Source organism: Ammodytes marinus (genome assembly GCF_949987685.1).
Source record: "Ammodytes marinus genome assembly, chromosome: 23".
In the NCBI taxonomy this organism is placed as follows: Eukaryota; Metazoa; Chordata; class Actinopteri; order Uranoscopiformes; family Ammodytidae; genus Ammodytes; species Ammodytes marinus.
In genome coordinates, this window is record NC_137227.1 from 1,917,762 (window position 1) to 1,943,582 (window position 25,821).

At 39.7% G+C, this 25,821-nt stretch overlaps 1 protein-coding gene across 1 annotated transcript; it reads right to left on the reverse strand.

The window, feature by feature from the left end:
- Positions 1–17,632: 17,632 nt before the first annotated feature.
- Positions 17,633–24,105, reverse strand: caap1 (caspase activity and apoptosis inhibitor 1). The gene is made up of 6 exons (XM_080052364.1): positions 23,915–24,105; positions 19,935–20,126; positions 19,084–19,168; positions 18,891–18,948; positions 18,733–18,800; positions 17,633–18,296 (listed from the first exon to the last, which is right to left on the reverse strand). Exons 1-6 carry the CDS (start codon positions 24,062–24,064, stop codon positions 17,797–17,799), a joined length of 1,053 nt encoding a protein of 350 aa, XP_079908490.1. The 5' UTR covers positions 24,065–24,105; the 3' UTR covers positions 17,633–17,796.
- Between the last annotated feature and the right edge of the window lie 1,716 nt (positions 24,106–25,821).

The window sequence follows — 25,821 nt, forward strand, 5'->3', positions numbered from 1 at the left end:
GTTCTCATTTGTAATGGATGCACCTGCCCGAGACATAGTTTTTTTTCCAATGACTAATTGGCAAAGTGGGAATCAACAGAGACAATGTAGAGCCACACTTTGGGCAAACTCACTGCTTCAGGGCGGGCCTGTGCAGGTCCTGAGGAGTTGGAGTCGGTTCAGAAAGCTTTGGACACAGACATAAATAGCCACCTCTCCTCTCAGCATGCAGACTCAGTTTACCAACAGGCCCAGTCCCACCTGTTCCAGCAGAGGTATGGTATCAGGAATGACATTTTAAAAGGTCACATATGATGCTGTTTTTTCAGGTTCAAATTTTGTATTTTGGGTTCCTACTAAAAACTATTTTCATGGTGACGTGTCCATAAAAAAAACACATTATATTTCTCACAGTGGCATTGCTAGATCTCATCTTTTCACCCTCTGTCTGAAACGCACCGTTTAAGTGACTTGTCATTTTCTGCTATCAGATTTAGCTCCCTAGTGGTTCTGCGCATGCGCATTCCGAAAATAATAATCCTGCGTGAGCAGCCGTCACATTCTGCTACCTTTTTGGCTGATGGCGAGTATTTTCTTTAAAACATGTTTTTAACTGCGCAATTATGCTACACATATGTTTAAATTGTGCCTTTTGACCTGTGAGCATGTACAGATCTGCATGTAGACACTGGCTTTGCTGCTGAATATAGAAATAAAATGATAGGCTGTTCTACGTGTTAACTTTACAGAACTCAGAGTTTTTTTTTACCCTACTAAATCTTCAATAACGTTATTAAGGAGCATCAAAATATGCTCCCCAAGCTTTCAGTGTAGGCTACATGGAGTGAGCAGTGGTGTAAGTAACGTGATTCTGTAGTGGGAGCAGCCTACTACAGGTATACCCCTGAAATCTTCAATAAACACGTTATAAAGCAGCATCAAAAATATGCTCCCAATATTCCTACAGTGTACATTAGATGAGTAGTGGTGTAAAATAACGTGATTCTGTACTGGGAGCATGATTTGATAGAGTTAATGGGTCTACAGCTCAAATACGCTACCAATTACGTAAGGTAGCATTTTCTGATAGGGTAGCATGATTTGATAAAGGCAATTAAACAGCATCAAAATATGCTCCCCATATTCCTACAGTGTAGGCCTACATAGGGTGAGTAGTGGTGTAAAATAACGTGATTCTGTACTGGGAGCATGATTTGATAGAGTTAATGGGTCTACAGCTCAAATACGCTACCAATTACGTAAGGTAGCATTTTCTGATAGGGTAGCATGATTTGATAAAGGCAATTAAACAGCATCAAAATATGCTCCCCATATTCCGAGAAGGGTCTAGATGCAGCCGCTTCCGCCTACCAGTGCAGCTCGGCCAAACATGCCAAACACGCCCATATCTGCCAAAAACGCCCATATCGGCCAAAAACGCCTACAGCTCGTGCGCATGCGTAACGCTACAGAACTAATTCAAGCCCGCAGCTCAGTCCCATTGTTGCTTACTTAGCGATGTTGTCGCTATATTTACCGACTTTTCAGACACCTCTGGCGACGTTTTCTTCAAAAAAGCGACCAGAGACAAATCTAGCTACTTTTTCTGGTGTTATTGGTGACTTTTTCGCTCAAGTATCGCTCTTTACTCTAATCAACGATCAGCGGGTGCCTCCCCTGCCTGTCCCCCTTCCTAGAGCACTGACAGGCGGCAGAGTCCTCGCGCAGCAGTCCCTCGCAGCTGCGGACAGAGCAGGAGATACACACCTCTCTGCTCTAGTGTTCCTTTAGCATCCCTATTAGCAGTTGTAGTACCCCTCTTTTATGAGTAGTGCTTATTGAAACTGTGAGCATGTAGGATTACTGCTAGACTTAACATTATCACGTCGGTTTTCTATGCAATTGTTTGATTCAATTTTATTTCAGACATATCAAAAAAAGACAAACTAAAAGAATGAAAATACAATAAAAAATATGTTCAAATGATTTCACAAATAAAAATAAACAAAAAAACCCAAAAAATAAACAAATAACATATTGAATTGATATGCCTGAAAAGGAGTAGGAAGAAGTATACACTTATTTGATCCAACCCCTTTTCCACAGCTCAATAACTTTATAATAATTTTTTATATTATTATCATTATTATTATTATTATTATTATTATTATTTTTATATTTATACAATCCATATATCCATATATACTCGACACCATTGCAAATGAGGGCCACCCCTCAATTGGTCTCCTGAGGATAAACAAAAATCAAACGAAAAATGAAATGAAATATCCACTATACATACATAAATACATCCATCCACCATATGCATCAACACAATTCATATGTCCATATCTCCATATTTGTACAACTCACATATCCATATCCACACATACATACTTTCCGTCTTAAATCTCTCCCTTATCCCTGTTAAAAATCATTGCTTTGAATTTTTTTTTGAACTGAATCATGTTTGGACATTGCTTTAGCTCCGTGCTCATACCATTCCACAGTTTCACACCACCAATTGAGATGCAATGACATTTTAAAGTCATGCGTGCAGCCAGTGTCTTAAAGTTTAACTGTTCCCTCAAATTGTAACCCCCCTCTCTGTCAAAAAAAAGTTTTTGAATGTTACCTGGTAGCAGTTTGTTTCTAGCTTTGAACATGATTTGTGTAACTTGATATTCAACCAGGTCCTTGAACTTTATGATGCGGGAAAAAAGAGGAGGTTGGTGTGATCATAATATCCAGCTTTATTGATTATTCTTATGGCTCGTTTTTGAAGTGTGACTAGTGGTTGCAGCAGTGAGCTTTTTTAAGTGGTCCCCCAGACCTCCACACAGTAATTTAAATAAGGTAAGATCATTGGGCAGTAAAGAATATGCAATGATTTGTGATCCAATATATGCTTTCCTTTACCCAGGACTGAGATGCTTCGTGAAAGTTTAGATTTAACAGTTATGTGACTGTATAAAAAGTAAATAGCCTTCAGTCGCTAATAATATTATAAGAGACTGAAGTATTATTAAATTATAATAATGTTATATATAGGCTATATATTTATATAAGTATTATTAATATTACATCTCACATGCTTTTCCATACTGATTGTATGTGCATAATGCACTTTTTTTGTAAAGTGTCTAAGTATCTTAAAAAAAAAATATTATTTGGATGAACTGTTCTGCTTTTGTTGTTGTGTAGTCAGACACTTTCCCAGGTTCTTAAATGATGGACTTCAATGACAAAAATATTCAAATAGTTTATTTACAGACAAAACAATTATGAATATATTTTCTCAACAATGATATGAAAATGAGTTTTGTTTTAAAAATATGTTGAAACATTGCACTTTGTGGGAAATCATCAAATGCAAAGTGTAGCAAAAACAGACAAGAAGTTTTTGACACTGAATATGGCAGACCCATTGGTCAGTGACATCTTTGATTTGATATGAATTGCAGGCTCTCTGGGACAAAAAAACCCTTTGTTATCAGAAAATACACAATATATTAAATAAAGGCAGCCCCCAAACCTGCGGACAACCACCTTGGCAACCCAGCAAGTACTGTTTAATTGTGATTACTGCACGTATGGAAGAGCTGGAGCTTTTTGAAAAAGCCCACTAAATATGTTCAGATGTATAGCTCTGAGACTCGCTATGTGGAACAGAAGCAGAGTCTCTCATGAGGCTCATTGCAATCAAACATATATAACTGCCCTTAATCCATTTCTTCTGACTGAAAGGTATTTTTCAAGAGGGTCATGGCCGACACACAGCAGTGCAGTAAAGCATACACATTAACACAAGGTACACAGAAACATAAAACTAAAACTAAAAAGAATGATGTGCGAAAACACAGCATGTAGGCTGTGTATCAACATCAGATTTTTGTTCAGCGCTCAGACAGTACGGACAGGTAGCATATTGTGAGGAGATATTCATTGATTTTGACAAAATGTTGTACAAAGTTCATGTGCACCTAAAAATAGAGAAAAACAGTCACTTAATTACACTGATGTATTTGAGGGGACTGAGTCGCTAGTTTAGCCTTTAAGTCTACACAAATACAATGACATCTTGTTTATGTATTATAAAGTATGTAACTACCAACAAAGCACCATTGAACTTGAAGGACGTGCAGGTGTGACAACTTAATTTCTTTAGGCAGCTGATTTGGCTATGGAGACCCAGACCATTTTGTTGATGCAAAGCTCCAAAATGTCATCAGGTGTTCGTAGCTTGCAAATCTATTCACAAAAGACACATCACATAAAAATCATGTTAGTCATTAATTAACATAGTCAAATAAATTATATATTGCCACCAAAATAATGTTAACAGTAACACCTAACCTGTTACCTCATATGCTGACCAGATGCCAGTCTAATTTAATATATACAAACAAACACATGTTAATCATTTTTATCATATACTAATTATCATTCAGATAAGACTTATAAAGAAGCTATTTGGTCTGTAACGTTAAGCTATTTTCTAACCAACAAAATCCTTTGAATAACTCAAACATAACATTAGGTAACGAAGTAGGCGAATAAAACATTTGTATTGACTTACCTGATATAGAAGAGCAGGGGGGTGTCTGTTTCAGTCCCAGCTGACTGTTGTAATCCATACTCTCGCTGGAGACGTAACTCCTGTACTATGAGCACTTAGTATTCATGTTTAATGTTGCGGATGCTGATTCTCTTGTTTTTAACTGTGCTGTAATGTCCTGTTTTAAACATTTTGCTGGTGAAATGGTCTCAACATCGACGGCAGCAAGAGCAGCTAGCTGGCTAGCGCGATATTAACCAACAGAACGGAACAGGAAGAACGTCACACAGCTTAGTGCAGAGCAACCATAGCAACAAGCTGTAGGCGTTTTTGGCCGATATGGGCGTGTTTGGCAGATATGGGCGTTTTTGGCATGTTTGGCCGAGCTGCACTGGTAGGCGGCAGCGGCTGCATCTAGACCAGGGGTGTCCAAACTTTTTTCACTGAGGGCCACATACAGAAAAATCTACGAAGGGCCGGGCCACTTTGCAAAAATAACACATTTATCAGGACATGTAGCTGCTCTGATGTTTAGTTTCATAGTGTCTTCGTAAATTGTAATCCTTCTTCACGGCAACACTTAACTTGCACATTAAAAAGAGATCCCGCCCCTCCAAGGGGGGTCCGGGGGTATGTCCCCCCGGGAGATTTTTTTAAGTTTTTAAAGTGAAATGCATGAATCTGGTGCACTGTGAGAGGGAAATTAAGAGGCTAAAGCTGAAGAATTTTGTATGAAAAAAAATGTAAACACTGTGTCAGATGAATTAGAAGCTATTGGAGAAGGACACATGGATTGTCCATAATAATATTAATTTAAATTAAAATATTATGCAGGGTCCTCTGGGATGGCCTTGGTGCTCTTTTTCTTTTATGGGACATATTTCTCTGTAATATAATGAGTGCATTTAGATTATTTAAAAATTAAAAGGGCCATATTACATTATATTTTTAAAATGTGCCAAGGGCCAATCAATCCGTTTTGACACCCTGCACTAGTGGGTTAACTAAGAAATGCAAAAAAAAAAAATTTTTTTATTTTTTTTTTCAAAGGGCCATATTGCATTATATTTTTAAAATCGGCCGCGGGCCAATAAAAAGCGGGCCGTGGGCCGCAGTTGGCCCGCGGGCCGTAGTTTGGACACCCCTGATCTAGACCATATAGCATATTCCTACAGTGTAGGCCTACATAGGGTGAGTAGTGGTGTAAAATAACGTGATTCTGTAGTGGGTGCATCGTTTGATAGAGGTAATTGTCTATACACTACCAATGACGTAGGGTAGCATTTTCTGATAGGTAGCAAAATCTGACAAGGGAGCAGAAAATGTCAGAACACCGGTCTCTTTAAGCCACACCTTTACAAAAATCAGACTTTTCTGATTGGCCCTGATCTTACTGCCAGTTACATTGAGAGGTATCTGGGGGTGTGGCTTATCACAGGTGGAGGCGGTGCTAAATTAGATTAGTAATGAGGGGGCGTGGCTTCTCCCCTAATGACATCATAATGGGGAGATAAATCGGGATTTTCAACACAGGTTTTCAGAAAGGTGGAGGTGCAGAAAAAGAGAGAGGGTTGTTTTCTCACATACTTTGAGAGTGGATTTTGCATAGTAGATAACCTTCAACATCCATGCCCAAACCCCTCATTAAACCTGTGCTCTCTTAAATTTTACATATAGGATGTCCTCACTTTCAAAGGCGAAACTTGAGGTATAAAGCGAGCAAAATATAGCCATCATTACCCAACCACACAACTCTAGCCCCGAGGAAGGGCACATTGATAACACAGAAGCTATCACATTGCCCTCACAGATCCTGTCGTTCACTTCCATGAGGAAACCGAGCCCTAGAGCAGACCAGTATGCACAACTTTAGTGTCATTTATACTAAACTTGTATAAGCCATTTCACAAACGTGTCCATTCATGCTTACTGTTATACTACTTACTATCCAAATGACATAGTTAAAAAGATTGTGTGGATTTGGATTTACAGTGGCTTTGAGTTGACAAAAAAAGTCATTATAACAAATGTTTAACAACAACTTGAAATGTTAGAGGAGACAGTTGCTGTGTTGAGTTCATCTCTGTAGAAGTTTTCCTCTGATATGATTCAAAATAACGAAAAAAACAATGACAGCAACACTTGGAATTCTTCCGTTACCATCACAGCGACGGATAAGCAGTCGGTAAGGGGGCGCGACAAGCCGACACTGGCTGCCTAATTGGCTGTCAACAAGTGGAACCGAAATAGCACTACATTCATACGATGCCATGAAGAGAGGAAAGTACAGATGTCAGGACTTGAAGTGGCCGTGCGGGGGCAAGGCTTTTGTTTGACTCAGTTTATTGGTCGCATGACTCATGCCTATTGTATAATAGTTTGATTGACATATCCTCCGCAACTATAGAACTAAGAGGAATCCGAAGGTTGTCGAGTCTTTGAAGGTATCTAAGCCATCGATCTAAGGCAGGGGTGTCAAACTCATTTTGGTTCGAGGGCCACATACAGCCTCTCTGATCTCAGGTGGGCCGGACTAGTAAAATAATGGCAAAATAACTCCAAATCCCTAACTTTGTTTTTCAGTAATATGCTTTATCACTCAGCCTACATTTGTAACCTACATTATCACGGATCACAAGGGATCTCTGTAGCCCCCAGGAGATGTCTTAGTAAAGGTTGCTGCCGGCCATGGGAATAGGAGGTGCGGCGCGCAGCGCCGCAGCAAAAATTTTGGGGGTAATTTGCTCAAAGATGCCAATGTGCACTAATGAAATAAACAACTGTTTATTTGAATACACAAATACAACAGGCACTGACCTTACAGTTGTCCAATTTTGTTTACTAAATGTACAGGGACACATTTTGTGCAAACATGCAGACTGTACAAAATACAATTAAATAAAAGTGCAACTTCTACTGTTTTGATTTATTTTTAAATACAGAGGTTATTGGTTGTTTTGGAATTCGTTTTTCCCAATTTAAAACATAAAAATAAAGCAGCATTGAAAATTAGGAAATAAATCTTGTAGGCCTACACTAGCATGCTCCTGCTCGTTTTGCGCACACAGAGCCGCAGACACACCGCGCTTGCTAGTACATTAATTGTTCAGCACTAAAAATAAAAATAGTTTTATTTTTATAAAAAAGTAATAAAATAAATGTACTAAAAATAAAAATGTTTTTTTTTTGGTTTTTACTTTGCCATAAAGCACTGTAGGAAACATTAATAGCGGTGAAGCAGGATTGCCAATTACCATTTCCCACGTTGCTAAAATGTGCTTTTTTTATTTAGGCTGCCCCCTAGCGGCAGGAGTGAGCATTTCGGTTATTTCTTTAAAAATTCATAACTCCTCACAGGAATGGGCTAGAGACTTACTTTTTTTTTTGACATACTCAGAAATTTATGCTCTACAGGTCGCGGGCCTGATCAAATCATCTCGCGGGCCGGATCCGGCCCGCGGGCCGTATGTTTGACACCCCTGATCTAAGGTGATAAAGGACACTCCCACCTACTTGTTAGTGGGCACCATAAAAGTAAGGTATAATTGAACCTGGTGTAAAAAAGGGTGCACACTAAAAACATGTTGAAAACAGTCAGTGCCAACCAGGCTTTAAATGAAAAGAAGAAGAGTTATGACTCATCGTCAACTCTTGTATCTAGTACACTACGGCTTTACCTTCGGAGAGAGATACAATGTAGTTAAAACACAAGACAGAGGCCATCAAACCAAGGCAAGGAACGTAAAGCCCTGATGAAAAAACAGGAAAACTCCCCGAGCGTGCGGGTATACTCCTCTCTTGACATTCTTTTTGACAATTACTTATGTAATACAATTTCTTTGCCAGCTGATGGTGGGAATCAATTTGACAGTTTTATCACAACTTTTGACAAAAGTAATTTACTTGCCTCAGTCCTTGTGTGCCTCGGCGGGATATAAATCATCCAAATAAAATAAATAAATAAAGGAGCGCCCCACCAGGCTTTGACAGTTCAATGTCTTCCAACCCGCGGTATAGTCTTCACCTCGCGTCGTAAAAAAAAAAACGGAAATAAAAGCGTATGAGTTACCAGGGGCTGTGTGCTGTGATCAATCATCTATCCGGGGGACACTTTGGTGGTCCATTGCTGTTCATAGGACACAGCTGGGACTATGACCAAGCAGCTGTTTAAAGCTTAGCTTCACAGAAATTGAGATTTGTTTGGGGGAAATTGGATTTAAGAAGGCTTTAGGCGTTCATTTCTTTCACATTAGGATCAGTGTATGCTCCACTACTTGCGTCCAGAGCTTAGTTTAGAATTTGCAAATTTTAGTGTGTCCAGTCAGTGTGTAAAAAAGACAATTACATTTCGCATACAAAAAGATCGAGTATCAGTGCACATTTGTAAAAGTCAGCACACTTTATAAGTTAACAGGAAATGCTTGGCAGTCTAGGATTAACATACTAGTATTATTCTCAATACCGAGCTCACACACACACACACACAATGTTTTAACGTTTGCTCATCAATCCCAAATCTCATTATTTGGTATTTGGGGTTATTAATGTGGAAAAATAAATAATAAATATATCATCTCATGTAACTTTCGGCGAGTCAGAAAAGTAAACATTGTGTAGGGTATATTCTCATAACTGAATAAACAAACTCTCCTCACAGGAAAATGTGATCCCTCGAACGCTGTTTAAAGTTAGAAAGCTTCCTGAAAAATTACTGTTTTACTGTTTATATTTACAGCAACAGGGCCCATAGTTTTCTCTACAAGCGTATCCTAGTCTTACACTTGGTTCCAGGTTCCTCAAAATAATTTATGATGATAGAATTATTCAAGACTAAAAATTCCATGCAGAGAAAGTATGTTTTGTAAACTAAGGGCCCACTCACACTAGGGCCGTTTGCCTGTTCCGTGCTGCAGGAAGATTCAGCACGATTCCGCCCCCCCCCCCCTCCCTACTCCCCCCACTGGCCCGTGCTCACACTGCTCGTGGCCTGGGCACGTTTGCACCTTGCCTACGTCACCGTGCGCGTTTAGGATTTGGAGCGTAGTCTTGTAGGCTATACGACTGTTTGTGAATATTTTCATCCGGCCAAATTTGCATCATATATTCCACTTCCACATTAGAGCAACGAGAATCCTTAAGCTATTGTTTTTTTTTTTTTAAATGTAGCCTTGACGTAATAGGTCGCGGTGGACAGTCTCATATTTGTGCAGCACGCTGTTTATTATTAATATAACGGCCCGTCATCAGACCATACGTACCGGATGGTTTTATACACACACACATCGCTCCATCAAATCCAAGTCAGAACTTTTTGTATGGGCAGATATCGTTTTTTTAAGTGTCTTTATAAAGTTTCTTGTTAAACCTTAGTGTAGGCTATACTGTTTCCTTATCACCGGGCCGCGGTGTGTTGTTTTGGGTTCGTCTCCACCGCCATGCGTAAAGGCAGTATTATGACAGCTGACGGGAGGAAAAAGAAAAAAATCATCTGACGAACGTGAGTAAACACAAAAACCTTTTTTCTTTGCTTTCTGCGCTCACCTATTTAGCTCTCTCCCTCTTTTATTAGCCCACACCTAGGCCTACACAAGTTAATTCTCACACATTTTATGTAGCTACAAGTCCAAGTGGTGGGCAATTCTGGTGCCGACTAGTAAGGCAGCGGACGTTAACGGACTATGCATCCTTAATAAATTCAGGAACGCCGCCTGTGCGCTTGCTTGTGCGCGTGTCATCTCATTAGCATCTGTACTTTGGCCACGGCACACCTCTCCCAGGTGTGCCGTGGCTAAGGGGCTGTTCCGTGCTGGAATACAAGTTGGCGTGGTCACACTAGCCAAAATGTTCTAGACTTTAGTATGCTAATGAGCTTTGGCACGGGGCCGCGGCCCTAGTGTGAGTGGCCCCTAACTGCATGCTCTGCAAATGTAAACAAATCCCCCTTCCCTGAAACTGCATAGTGCACCTTTAATATCTTGGATGCTATCACTCTTCATTCCAAATGCACTATTTTAAATTAAATTTCAGTTTTCCTGCTTATTTCAGTTATGTCTACTGATTGAAGGTTAACCATAGATAATTAAAAGACACACTATTACAGGTACACTACGCCTTCTCTTAGAGTTGTCAATCATATATCCAATTCAGGGGCCACACACACACACCACAACATTTGTGTGTGAAAGCGTTCATAACCCGTGGACGTGTTGATTACGTCGCAGTTGCTGTCGCAGCGGGGTGTCGGCTTTGATTCAATATTGTGATATTTGTATTTGATTATGCTGATCTGATTGTGTGAGGTCATCCATCCCTTCCCCTATGTCTCAGATATCCTTCAGAAGCATTTTTTGTTGCTTGGGATACAACGGCAGAATTTCAAATGCTTTGTTTGATGGTATTAATGCACCATTTAAATGCAGACGCCGCGGTGCAGAGAGGACAAAGCATGCAAGGAATCTCAAACTTGGATGTCAGAAGAGTGGATTTTTTTTTAACTCAAAATTCACATTGCACTCTGTGGTTAAATAACTGCTCAAATAGTTTAGAGTGACTTTGTAGTGCCACTAAAACAGGGGGTGTGGGGGCTTTCAAATAGCACCAAACTTACAATAACCCACTTCACTTTTTTTTTTCAAACAGCTTTCTGCCAAGCTTATTAAATGCATAGTGAACAGATGTGCACCTCAGAAGAACAATACATCAATAGTGATTATTTTCCATTGGAGAGAACACAAGGATCCATTTTTTTCAAAGTCCAAAAACAAGCCTACAGTGAGCCCCCATTCAAAACATGTACAACATCTAGGCCAGCAGTGAACACAGATTCAAGAACATGGAGGTTACATTACATAGCCACTTGTGTCTCCAAACATCAGTCCATTTCAATATAACAAACACGCTTACGTGCTCACATTTTTTTTCCTGCAGACTTCAAGCAGGCCGTCTATAGTTATTGCCAATGCAACTGCAATTAGCACTATTACATTTGATCAAAGCAAACTATATCTAATATTAAACATCTTGTACTTAGGGGAAAGTTTGAAAAGAATAAAATGTGCCACATGAATCATTGCCCGTGAAAGTCAATTCATTTAGTCAAACAGAGGCCCTTATTTATTGCCTGTCAGCATGAGATGTTAGTTCCATTTAATTTCTCGCCGCAGAAAGAACGAAGAGTCACCACAGAGGAAATTTGAAGGGGAATTATTTTATTTATGCAAACAGGATGTGTTCTTCAAAAAAAGAAGGGGGGAAAAAATGACATCAACATTTTTTAATACCTTTTCTGTCCCTATGGTGTTTTGCCCGTGGCACCGCAGCAGTCTAGAGTTTATGATTGGAATTACAGATGTATCTGTCTCACAAAACTCACTTGTGCTTCCACTGCTACTTTTACCATTTCCAGTGGCCGCGAAGCACGCTCGCAAAAGAGAAATACAACCTGAAATTAGAAGAAAATACTGCAAACACTAAAACGCATACAAGAGTGAAAGCGCATTTAAAGCCCTTGTAAAATCCAAATCCACAAAGTCCTTCAATGCACTTTGGGGAGTTACACTATGTGTGAAAAATGATTGTTGTATTTTTGAAGATTAATTTTATTATTGAACAACTACAGTGCTCTCGGTCAATCCAAAATGTTAAAGAACATCCGTCCAACTAGCTCATCTTTAAAGATACTAATAGTTGCCTTTAAAGATGAGCTAGTTGGACCTTTTCGGGTTGAAGATGGCCTCAAAATCAACTCCCAAACCTACTGCCAGTTTCTAGAAGATACTTTCTTCAAGCAGTGGTACAAGAAAAAGTCTGCATCTTTCAAGAAGACCATGATTTGTATGCAGGACAATGCTCCATCACATGCATCAAAGTACTCAATTGCATGGCTAGCCAGTAAAGGCCTTAAGGATGAAAAAATAATGACATGACCCCCTTCCTCACCTGACTTAAACCCTATTGAGAACCTGTGGGCCCTGCTTAAACGGGATATTTACAGTGAAGGAAATCAGTACACCTCTCGGAACAGTGTCTGGGAGGCTGTGGTTGCTGCTGCACAAAAAGTTGATCGTCAACAGATCAAGAAACTGACAGACTCCATGAATGGAAGGCTTGTGACAGTTATTGAAAAGAAGGGTGGCTATATTGGTCACTGATTTTTTTTTACATTTCGGAAACTTTTATTTGTAAATGTTGAGTTGTTTTATTATTCTCACTTTAATAGATGAAAATAAACAAGTGAAATGGGAAAATTTTCGTTTTTTTTATTTAGTTGCAGAATAATTCTGCATACTAATAGTTGCCTAATAATAGCAAAACATACAGGTCCTTCTCATATAATTAGCATATTGTGATAAAGTTGATTATTTTCCATAATGTAATGATAATAATTGAACTTTCATATATTTTAGATTCAATGCACACCAACTGAAATATTTCAGGTCTTTTGTTGTTTTAATACTGATGATTTTGGCATACAGCTCATGAAAACCCCAAATTCCTATCTAAAAAAATTAGCATATTTCATCCGACCAATAAAAGAAAAGTGTTTTTAATACAAAAAAGTCAACCTTCAGATAATTATGTTCAGTTATGCACTCAATACTTGGTCGGGAATCCTTTCGCAGAAATGACTGCTTCAATGCGGCGTGGCATGGAGGCAATCAGCCTGTGGCACTGCTGAGGTGTTATGGAGGCCCAGGATGCTTCGATAGCGGCCTTAAGCTCATCCACAGTGTTGGGTCTGGTGTCTCTCAACTTCCTCTTCACAATATCCCACAGATTCTCTATGGGGTTCAGGTCAGGAGAGTTGGCAGGCCAATTGAGCACAGTAATACCATGGTCAGTGAACCATTTACCAGTGGTTTTGGCACTGTGAGCAGGTGCCAGGTCTTGTTGAAAAATGAAATCTTCATCTCCATAAAGCTTTTCAGCAGATGGAAGCATGAAGTGCTCCAAAATCTCCTGATAGCTAGCTGCATTGACCCTGCCTTTGATAAAACACAGTGGACCAACACCAGCAGCTGACATGGCACCCCAGACCATCACTGACTGTGGGTACTTGACACTGGACTTCAGGCATTTTGGCATTTCCTTCTCCCCAGTCTTCCTCCAGATTCCGAATGACATGCAAAATTTGCTTTCATCCGAAAAAAGTACTTTGGACCACTGAGCAACAGTCCAGGGCTGCTTCTCTGTAGCCCAGGTCAGGCGCTTCTGCCGCTGTTTCTGGTTCAAAAGTGGCTTGACCTGGGGAATGCGGCACCTGTAGCCCATTTCCTGCACACGCCTGTGCACGGTGGCTCTGGATGTTTCTACTCCAGACTCAGTCCACTGCTTCCGCAGGTCCCCCAAGGTCTGGAATCGGCCCTTCTCCACAATCCTCCTCAGGGTCCAGTCACCTCTTCTGGTTGTGCAGCGTTTTCTGCCACACTTTTTCCTTCCCACAGACTTCCCACTGAGGTGCCTTGATACAGCACTCTGGGAACAGCCTATTCGCTCAGAAATTTCTTTCTGTGTCTTACCCTCTTGCTTGAGGGTGTCAATGATGGCCTTCTGGACAGCAGTCAGGTCGGCAGTCTTACCCATGATTGCGGTTTTGAGTAATGAACCAGGCTGGGAGTTTTTAAAAGCCTCAGGAATCTTTTGCAGGTGTTTAGAGTTAATTAGTTGATTCAGATGATTAGGTTAAGAGCTCGTTTAGAGTACCTTTTCATGATATGCTAATTTTTTGAGATTTTTGGGGTTTTCATGAGCTGTATGCCAAAATCATCAGTATTAAAACAACAAAAGACCTGAAATATTTCAGTTGGTGCAATGAATCTAAAATATATGAAAGTTCAATTATTATCATTACATTATGGAAAATAATCAACTTTATCACAATATGCTAATTATATGAGAAGGACCTGTATATATATTCTCGTAAGAAAGACAAAACCTCACTTTCGTAAACATTCAGGTTTAGGTTCTTTAACATTTTGGATTGACCGAGAGCACTGCAGTTGTTCAATAATAAAATGAATCTTCAAAAATACAGCTTGCCTAATCATTTTGCACAGTGTAGTTGCATGGTAAAAAAAGAGTTGAGGCTTATGTATCAATCCAAATGAAAGATATTGTCATTTACATTGTACACACTTTACAGAAATTCGGTTAAGATGAGGCGGGCTAAAAACAATGACATGCCATGGATACTTTTAACTAAGTTGTATATTATTAATGAACATTTTATTTTCCATCAGATTAAAGCTTATTGAGACACTCAACTTTGACGCCATATGTTGATGTAGTATTTCAGACCAGGTTTACAGAGGGTTTAATGGAGATAGACTACAGAAAGAAAACAATGGTAAATATCAAAAGACAAACCGCTGAATTGTGCACAGAAAGTAACATTGGGAAAAACATTCCATTGAGCCAATCTATGAACAGTCTTTACTCAGGCGAGCACATAGTCTTATCACATCCCTCACACATCTTCCACTCCCAGTATGAGCTCTCACCATCCGGCATACGATACCAGTCCCCAAATGCAGACAGAACTGTTTTAAAAACTCATCGGTGCCCACATCAATCAAAATTTAAATAATAATACTTCTTGAGGCCGTATGGGTTGTGCAATAGCACAATGTTCCGTTTGAGTAATGTGCACTTTATGTGGCCTGTGGCTCTCATTGATTTGCACTTTGTTTACGTGTGGATTGTTGTTTTAATTTTTCTATATTAATGATTTCTGTTTTTATTGCTTCTATTTATTGACCTTCATTGGAAGTGCAGCTGAAGTCAAATATAATTGAACATGTACAGCTGTGTCTATAGTCATCTTGCTAGGTGACTATAGTTAGCATGGAATTCTATACACTGATGTCTGTATGCATGTTAGCACATTTTTTATGTTGAGCAACATAGGCTAATGCTTTAACTTGTTTTGTCCATATAGGGGCACTGCAACAATAAATATCCAAATGTACAGACGCTATGGTGGCTTTCCACAATATCAAGTGATGAGGTGACAATGTATTTAGTTAATTATTCTATGATACTTCTTAGTCTTCCAACTGGTGCATTTCCCCAGGACGCCCAGTATACAGGTGTATAAGAGCCGTTAAGTTTGTCCATCTGGGCTACTGACTTTTATATTCCATTTCTACAAAAGTCTGTTCTGAAGAAAATGCCCACAAATACACACTGTTCCTTTACAAGGGGAAGACTAATCCTAAAATAAGTTTTGAAGACATTAGTGTACCGAAGGCTTGAATATATAGCGCAAAAAAAAAAAAAAGAAACCTTGCACTTCATGAAAGTGCTACTCATGGAAGCGTCAAACCTTAATACCACAACTCCTTTCATAAGGCTCTTCCTAAAATCACAAAGTACTCCCTCAGCCAAACAGCATTATCTCACCTCCACCAATCAAATTTGTTTTGTTATCCAGCCCATTCATTCTGGGGTCTGCTTTAAAAGGCCATTCATCTGCTCACACCAAAACATAATTGGCATTCTAATAGCAGTAAAATGGCACTGATAAATACTCACCGATCACTGACGCCGAGAGCACTTTAGAATCATTGTATCCCTTTTTACTAAAGTGGATGTCCCCCCTCTCTCTCTCCTCACATCATCAATGGAGTACAAAGATACCTGCACAGAAATTGCTGCGTTTACCCCTCTCCACCCTCGTTCCTCCCATGAAATAACCCTTTTAAATGCAAATACCCAGGAGGCAACTGGCTTCTTATCGGTGCATTTCATTGTCTCCTTTGGGATAGTGGGAAAGAGAGCTGCCTCGCTTCTGCATCTGCATGTAATTGCACACACAAAACACACACACTTCAACCTTACAGCTAATGCAGGAACAAAGCAGTTTCCGAATAAATTAGGGCAGAAACTCCACAGTAAAAAAGGCAAAAAGATGCTAGTAAATTCTACATAGAAGTCCAAAATGCATTATCTTTTAAGGTCATTTTGGTGGATAGAACTGGCAGGTGTAATTATGTAATTGAGGCATAGGGTGTGGATTGCTGGTCCAATCAGATACATTGTTGGCTTTCTGTTGCAGTACACAGAAAGCATAACTATGTACGTCTAGGTGTGCAGCGAAGAAATAGCGCAGGTGTGTCTGCTGTACATAGCAGTACAACATTGCTGACACAACCTATTTTGCCTTGCAAAGCTCGGCATATATACAAAAGAACACAGCTTTCTGGTATTCTCCCATCCTCGTCTACAGTGCCCACCATCACTACCAGTGTGTCCTTGAGCAAGGCACTTAACCCCCGACTGCTCCAGGGGCGCTGTACTATGGCTGACCCTGTGTGAGGACCCCCTCCGAAGTGTGGTAACTTGAGAGGGGATATGCGAAAAGAAGAATTTCAATGTAACTATTATTGACTAATAATGTAACTTCACCTATCCTCTATCATCAAATCCAGAAAAACCTCCAGCAGCATTTTTTTTCTTACCATAACTGCATTAGTAAATAACATATTCACTAAGAAAACTTCACTTCAGTACTGATTTGACCATTCCCACTGTGATATGAAGAAATTAATACCCTCTCATTCTCTTCTGCACTGATAACACATGATCATTGGATGCACTGTGGAAGGTTAAGACTGCCATCTAGTGGCTAGAGAGACAAATACCATTAGCAACATCAGCCCAAAAGACATTCATTGAGTAGTTTAGTTAGGACAGGCGTTTGTGCGTTTAATTTAACATGAAATTGACTGAATCAACATTCCAATATGGAGTAACACAACATGGTTTACATGGTACACTGAAAGAACAATACATCAGAGGTTTAAAAAGAGAAAATCAGTCCCATGTCGCAAATGTCAATTGTATCATTAAACAACAAACTAACACACAGCCAAACTCATCTGTAAGCCAAATTCATTTAAAGCTATAGTGCAGAACTTTTTCATAAAAATAAATGTCAATTACATTCAAGCATTGTCAAACGAGTTGACACAAACTTGATCAGCTCCACAAAACTCACTCTGTATTTCTCAGTATGGCAGCGTTTACAAACTGGTGTCCCCCTGTGACGCAGGAGCTCAGAAAAAACCTATGAAGCTTTCACGAAAAAACCTTGGCGTACAGCAGAAGGAATAAAATCCATGCGTGACTGAAAACTTACCTCATGTAGATGCACAGGCAGTGTTGTTGTAATTAATCAGAATTACTCATGGGGGCGACATAAGTAACGCACTATAGCTTAAAGAGTAAAAAAAAAAACAAGAAGAAGAAAAATAAACATGCTAAACATTTTTAGTGACACAAGGCTTCTTCTTCCCATCACTTGCTTTCATCAGAGCCTTGATGGCCCTGGCCCTCATTTCCAGCTCCAGTAGCTCCAGCTGCTGTATTGACGGCTGACATGCGGTGGGTGCGCGACTGGAAACGGGTGCTGCTTGAGCGGGTAAGCTAACGTCTACCGGCTGCGGAGGTGCACTCTGCTCTTGAGTTTCCTCCTTGCTTTGTGTGGACGAGAGAGCTAAAATCTCACAGACGCTTTTGTCTATGTCGCTCTGTATGTCTTTCTTTGCCTCCATTGGCTGGGAGACTGTGGGAGGCTGGGGATTGGCCGGTTCGGGGTTTACAACCGGCCCGTGGGCTACTTTGCTGCCGTTTTCTTCTTCTTTGGCTGCAGCGTCGGCAGCTTTAGCAGCCTGCTCCTCTTTGGTTCCTTCTATGTCACTATCGTAAGTGTCTGCGTTTATGCTCAGCACGTCACTCTCCTCGCCCGATCCAACTCCCTCTGTCAAAAAGAAATGACACAGAGACATTTTTAAGGTCAAACACTCTTTTCAGATACTTTTTATGTCTTTGACGCCTTTTAATGAGTGCCGCGGAGATGTTCCTTATCGAACTGTTAAGGTGGACAGCAATTCTGGAGAATGCTTTTGGTACAAATCTGTGAATTTTCCCCCTTTAAGATCCACTACTTGTCTGTGATATGTGTGGGCTCGAAAAACAAACAGGTGTTTATACACAGCCTAGGCTCTATAAACTGGTATGTAAACAAAGGAGCCCACAAAAACAACTTCTTGAGCGCACACACATTATGGACAGGTAGTGGATCGTGAGGAGTTATTCACCAATTTTGACAAAAACTGATTTTGTCACAACAAGCGTTCTCCAGAATCGCTGACTCCACCTTTAATGAGTGCCCGAGAGATTTAAATATCAATTACCTTGTTTAGGTTCCTCAGTTTTTGCAGTTTCTTTGAGGCAAGATGTTGAGTCCACATTGTTGTCTTGCCTGGCAATAAATACAATAAAATATGAAAAAAAAGCACAAAAACACACTGAGAAATGATGCCCTGAATAAGTTATCAAACTCTTCACTCACTGGCTTTCCGAAGTCTCTCCGGCGTTTTCCTCTTCATTTCCAGATGGCAGTTCCTCCCCTAGTCACAAACAACAGCTTGAAGGCAATGGAAATGCTTTGTGTGCTGTACGTGATGGTTTGAAAGCATAGACAAACAGTCTTGAATGCACACACATAGCTGTGAAACATTGGCCAAAATGGCCTCGAGTCTTACCTGATAAGATTTGAATCAGGTGTTTCTCAGAGATGGGCTCCAGTTGGTCCCAGCACAGCTTTTTGATTTGCTCTACGCTACAGTCCTGTGAACGAAAACGTGTTTAAATAGTATCTTGGACGACGGGTTTGCTTTATCAGCCTACAGAGCAAACAGGAGAAGCCTAGGACCTTATTTCTCTATCTGTTTGAGATGTGTCATCACTTTTTAAAAACTTTTCTTACATTTTAAAGAGTTAACTTTGCATTTTAAATTTGACTATACAGCTCCATAGCTAACGTATAGCTATAGATACAAATATCACCAGTGACTTAATACACAGTGTGGAATACAACAGTGACAGCAGAAAATGTTCTATCCAAAAAAATTGTGAAGTGATCCTCAATGTGCACCACACAATTTCATATGTGCCTCCAAAAATACTGAACAAACCTTTGTCATGAAATGAGCACGATTGCTCTAAGGACTTCAGCCAAGGTTGGTGCTGTTGGAATATAGCCAACCGTACAACATGTGGCCATGTATGTTGGAAGACAACACTTGGCAATGCACAACATTTGGCCAAAGAAAACCTCCCCGCTAACTAATGTCAGTGGATATACGGCGTGACGGCAAATAAGGAAATTGGAAATAAGTCCAGAGCTGCATCGCGACAGCAACTGTAGTGAAATCAAACAAGTTCCCAAAAAATAGGTCCTTTGGTCAATAGTGGACCGGTTACATCATTTATTTTTAAATTAAAAACAATTGGCTTTGACGTGTGTGCAAACTTTTAAACCTTTTGCAATAAACTTTATTTTAGATTCTGACTTTACACGTATACAACATGGAGTTTGTAAGAGACAATTTACCTTGAGTTGGTCTGGTAGCATCTTGCGTAGCTTCTTGTCCCCCAGCACATGGAAACACTGGTCCAGCATCTCCTGCTTGTTGCTGACATAAGCAGTGATGGGCTGGAAGAGCACGCCAAGGTCCAGTCCCCCATCCTCTATGTCACTGCCGATCCGGTCCAGCTCTGCGTCTGCCAGTTCATCCTTGGAGTCCTGCAATGAGGAAAAAGACACAGTGTTAGTCAAAGTCAAAGTCAAAATTATTTCTATAGCACATTTAAAAACAACATCAGTTGACCAAAGTGCTGTACAAGATACAATACAAAATAACATATAAGACACATGAAAAAAAAGTTAGGAGTGTGAAAGTCTCAACTTGTGTTAAAGGCCAATGCAACAAAGTGAGTCTTCAGCAACGTATTAAACTGTTCAACTTTACAGGGATCCAGGCACTAGATCTAGTTAGAGGAATAGTTCCAAATGTTTAGCTGCTTGCATAACTTGTTTATTTACCACGCTATGTTGCAATACAATCATATATACTTTTTCTTTACACATTATATCATTTAAGAATCAAATACGTACTGGAAGAAAACCAGGAAGTGCCTGTGACGGTCACATATTTATTTGGTTCTAAAAATTAAAAAGTGTAAAAATATAAAGTGCAACATAATGTGGTAAATAAATAATTCCCAACAAGCACACAGGAGCATTTAGTGTAAAGTTTTATCTTTTGAAATGCTCCCGTGTTTAAGCTAAGCTAACCTGGAAAAGCATCCTTTTCCCATTTCTATAGAAAACGCATGCACAGTTCCAGGAACGATTTCTGTTGCATATTCCTTTGAGAGACTACAGTGGCTTGAAACACTATTTAAAACATTGGAAACATAAAGGGATAGTTCAGTACTTTTGAAGTGGGGTTGTATGTACAACAATAGAAGGCTGGCTTCTATTTCCATTTCATTTCATTTCATTTATTAAGGCTCACGGCCATAGCACATGGCATGGAGCACACAGTTCAAATTAAATCATTACAAAACAAAACAATGGTGTACGGCAAGAAAACAAAAAACAAAAACATTACTTAAACAATGGCAATACATGTCTCAGAAAGGCGCCTGTTTTAACAATAACCCCTGGTTTTTTTGAACTCAAAAGCAAAATCAATTTTATCTTAGATGGAAAATAAACATAATATTTTGGCAGGTATTTTTCTCGAAAGTACACTACATTTACATTTTTACACTAAAAAGAACATGATATTCATCACCAACACAATTGGAATCACAGAGGTTGCAAGATCTTTCACTTCTTTCCAGCCCTTTGTACCTTCCAGTGACTTTGGGTATTCTGGTGTTATTTGTTCTGAAATTGCATATGGCCTGCCTGGACTTTTGGTTTTCATATAGCAAATATTTTTCTAATTTAAACTCTTGTTTAAATTCAATGTATGTGTCACAGGAAGTCATGCTTGTAAGCTCGCTCTGCCATTTCTGAATGAATTGATCTTGCAACCTCTGCTCAACAGTTCTTTTCAGCCAGTTAATGTTGTTGTACTTCTGAGTTATCCAAATGTATGACAATCCGCAGTCATCCAGTATCTTTTTCACCTGTGCTACCCAGGGTGAAGCATACACACTGCTGCTATGCAGGCTGTGTAGCTGATTGTACATGATTTTACTAAGTTTACTTTCTTTACTTTCTAACAGTCTCCCCCAATATCCAATTATTCTTTTTTTAACTGTAACACAGAGTGGGTACCGCCCAAGTTCTCCATATACCATATTACTGCAGGTTGTCATTTTAACTTTTAAGATGTACTTTAGAAATGTGAGATGTAGTTTTTCTAACAGATGTAGTTTTTCAAACCCCCACACTTCACATGCATACAACATAACTGGAGTAACCAACTTGTCAAAGTTACTCTACAGCGTTACCACCGCTATCCTTACAGTGACTGCACTGATCACCATCTCCATAAGGTAACAAACTAACTATGCCTAAGTACCCCATACAACACCACTTCAAAAGGTGTTTTAACTTGACAATGAAGTTTTTTTTTGGTGTGTGCTTTTTTAACATGAACGATACAGGAGATCAAACAATATGTAGGCCTATTGCAGAGTTTTGTTCGATGTCAAAAATGATTTTCATCTTGACGTTAGTTATGTTGTGAAATTGAATATCCCTAACAGCTCGGCCACAGAAAGGCAAAGAAGAGACACGATTAAGACATCAAGTAGTTTGGGAAACTGCTTGGGCCGTATCAGGGTTCAACATAACTTTTTTTTCCTACTGGCCCGCCGGGCCAGTGGATCTGAGTTTTACTGGCCCCTTGTATATTTTCACTGGCCCTGCACACACTTTTTTTTTCTTCATAATTTAGTGTCAATAATTATAATACCTGTATTAGAAAAATAAAGAAAGATAACCAGATCTAAAGGGAATATCTATACTGTAACAGTATAGATATTCCCTTTAGATTTGGTTATTTTTATTTTAGTTAATTATATGAAATGTTGATATTGCTCATACACATAATATAAAACCAGGCAAACATATTGAATTAGAAGCCTACAACTGAAAGTATGTTGAAAGAGTCGGCCAGTATTTTAAAGTCCAGTAGTTTGATTTTATGATTTTTGATTGTTTTTATTCTTGAATTTGGGCAGTTTAATGAATAGTTCACCTGCAGAAGTCATGTTCAAACATAAAAAAAAAATAAGAGATGAAGGTCTGATCATTCTTTGTGGTGTGGTAGGCTGTTTTTACTTTCTCTATATGCATTAGGGATGTGAATGTGTCGACCGAATGACCGGTTTTCCACTTGAAAATGAAAAAATAGAATAGAAATACGAAAATCAGGGGGTTATGCCGTTTTTTTAATGGGATATTTCACCGTGTATGTGAGTTCACGTCTGGTCGTGAGCGCGCTGCAGGAGTGTCACTTCTCCATGAAGTGTCAGCTTCACATAAGAGTCCGGTGTGGGACCATTTTTTCAAACTATTGATAAAAAACAATGCAGTGCAAAATATGCAGCATAAGTTAAACGCTCGTCTGAGACTATGACGTTAAATCACCTTAGAAACACACAATGCGTTCGTCCGATCACAGCAGCGTTTCACCGTGTGATCTCGCCAGCGAGTGAGCCGCCGCGCAGATGAACTGTGGTTTGTGGCTAAAATAATAACCAGGGATATTCTCCCCGTTAGCGATTTCAATGGGAAAGACTTCCGCGATTTGATTGAATGTCTCGAGCCTGAAAACACAGTGCCAAACTGCGCGACTATAGGTACTGTACAGTGAGCGGAGTCCCTCCGTTCGTTTCTGTCTACAACCGACACAATCACCGGAGACGCATTCACAGCGTTTAAATAACGCCTCTCATTTGTATTACCATTGGGGCTTGTATGCAAATACTGTAACATTACGGTGGCAGATAAAGGAAAAGCGCAGTTATCACTTTCTGCACCTCAACCTCTGCTGTGGGAAGAAAGAAAGGGGGCAAAGCAAGTCGATTGATTTGTCGACTCGCAGGCGGATGGTAGGCAGCTCTGCCAACGGAGCGAGAGTGCACCCGCTTCTTGCTCCACCTGTCAAAACGCCCACGCATCGGTTGTCCATTAAAAAATATATTTAATATTAGGTTTATTATATTGAGTCTTAAATAAACACTGCTTTCATTACGACTCTCAACGCGCATTTCAATGAACCATGATAGTCTACAAAAAAGGTAGTCTACAAAAAGATACTGAACTGTGATTGGCCAGTCACTGGCCCGGGCGGGACAGTGACTGGCCAATCAACTTGCCCTGCATATGATTTTACTGGCCCCGGGCCATCGGGCTATACGTTATGTCGAACCCTGCGTATGCTGGTGGCTCCACGTACCTTTCATATACTATCTATGGTTCATACATAACAACAACACAGCAGCTGAGATGTGCACGCGACATTAGCACCAGACTAGCCCGACCAGCTCGCTCACTCCCGCCCTCACCTCTACACCGGGCTCCGTGCTCCTGCGTTTGTTGTTGTCACGTTGTTCATCAGACTGCGAGTGTTTCCTTTTCTTCTGGGCGCTGCTGGACTTCTTTTTGAGCATTTCCTTTCTCTTCAAGGAATAATAAATACACAGTTGCTTGTCCATAAAGCTGCTTGTTTGGCTTACGCTTACTACAGTCGCGGGGAGAGCGTGTCATCAGCAAGCGACGACTACTTCTTCTTCCCTTGGCGTCAGCGAAATGAACCAGTCTGGTTTCTTTAATTGTTGTTACCGCCACCTACTGGGTTGGCGCGTTTCTTTACATCTTGTTGAGGAAGGCTCAAAGTTTTTATATTATTTAGCAGCAAATTAGTTTTTCATGTTAGTGTAGGCTACATTTAGTTTCCCCTTTCATCCAGCATGCTAACCAGTTTTGACTAAACACATTAAGAATTTGCCTATTTTAAAATTTGGTAAAGATTAGGCTACTTTTAAGGGGAGACAATGCAAGCAAGAACATTGCTGTTTCAAGCACAGTAGTTGCTTAATAATCTTCCATGTAGGCCTATCTTTATTACTTTAAGATTTAGCAAACTATTTAGGCTACTATATTACCTTTTCTTGACAGCTCTAAGGAGATGATTGTATTTGTTTTCGTATGATTTATACGTTGCCAAATTTAAAGGAGTTGGTGATGAAATATATTTTCTATAGAGTTTGTTCTTGATAATGGAGGACTTTTTCAGACCAGAAGAAAACCAGGGATTATTCAATTATTTCCTAGTGTCAACAGACCGAGTAACTAAGTGAAAACAGTTTGTAAAAGCTGAGTTAAGTGTATTCACAGACTAGAAGTATGTACAATTTCCATCATGTGTATTTTACACCTACAGTTCACGTTGATTTGAATACATTTTTAATATGCCATCAATAGTGATATTTCAGTGCTAGCCTACTGTATGCATTATAACATATATTACTTGTAGGCCTATCCTATCTCTGCTGGAGATGCAAATTAATTAATTGAATAAAGTGTTGAAAGTAAATGACAAGCAATATAAAAATAAATTTACGTTTGAGTATTTTTATTGAACTGTTGTTTTTTTAAAGTTGTTATTTTCAAAGAAACCTAATAACTTTGATGTTATTGCTATCTGTCATTCGGCCCCCACCCCAACCAACCCATGAACCCAAGTCCTGCCTTGCTGTGTGGTTCTTGGCAAACCGGAGCACCCTGAGTTAACCCTGTATAAAGAAAGAAGCCAGTAGTTTTAGTTAAATTAGCTGATTTAGACTAGAGGAAGGACTTAAGCTCTGTATTGTATTCATTCTGAAAGGAAAGAAGAGATTACCAAACAATTCACCCCAAAATGAATACTAAATGTCAGGTCCAAAAGCTGTTGTATAAGGCTTAACTGTCTTTGCCCATAAAAGGAGGAGAATTTAAAGAAGGAGTCATTTGTCTGGATGGTATTTCCTGCTGGAGCAGATGCCCATCTGACCTGACGATGACATGAAATGACAGATGTTAAAAGTTCTTATTAATAAAACCAATAGCTAGTGTGGTTTTGCTGTGTGGTTTTGGGGAACCCGGAGCACCCGGAGTAAACACAATGATGTTACACTGAGGTGGCCCTAAGCTCTGTATTGCATTCATTTTGGAAAGGAAACAAGAGAACCACAAACAATAACCCCCCAAAATTAAAGCCATTTTGACCTAATACTTACTTCAACTAATACTTACCTAATACTTACTTCTACATTTGAAAGCTGTGGTGAAGGGCTTGACGATGACTTTACACAACAGAGGAAAATTTAATGATGGAGCAATGCTATATTTGGATGGTGTCCCGTGCTGGAGCAGGTGCCCACCTGACCCGACCCCGGTTAAGTGGTTGACAATGACATGAGTTGATGAATGT

Bases quoted from the DNA above. Each gene is read 5' to 3' on its own strand.
- caap1 (XM_080052364.1), bottom strand. From the start codon at position 24,064: ATGGACAAGCAACTGTGTATTTATTATTCCTTGAAGAGAAAGGAAATG. The intron at 18,949-19,083 runs GTAAGACTCGAG...GTTTGTGACTAG, and splicing joins CCTGATTCAAATCTTATCAG to GGGAGGAACTGCCATCTGGA. The intron at 18,801-18,890 runs GTGAGTGAAGAG...ATTTATTGCCAG, and splicing joins GGAGAGACTTCGGAAAGCCA to GCAAGACAACAATGTGGACT.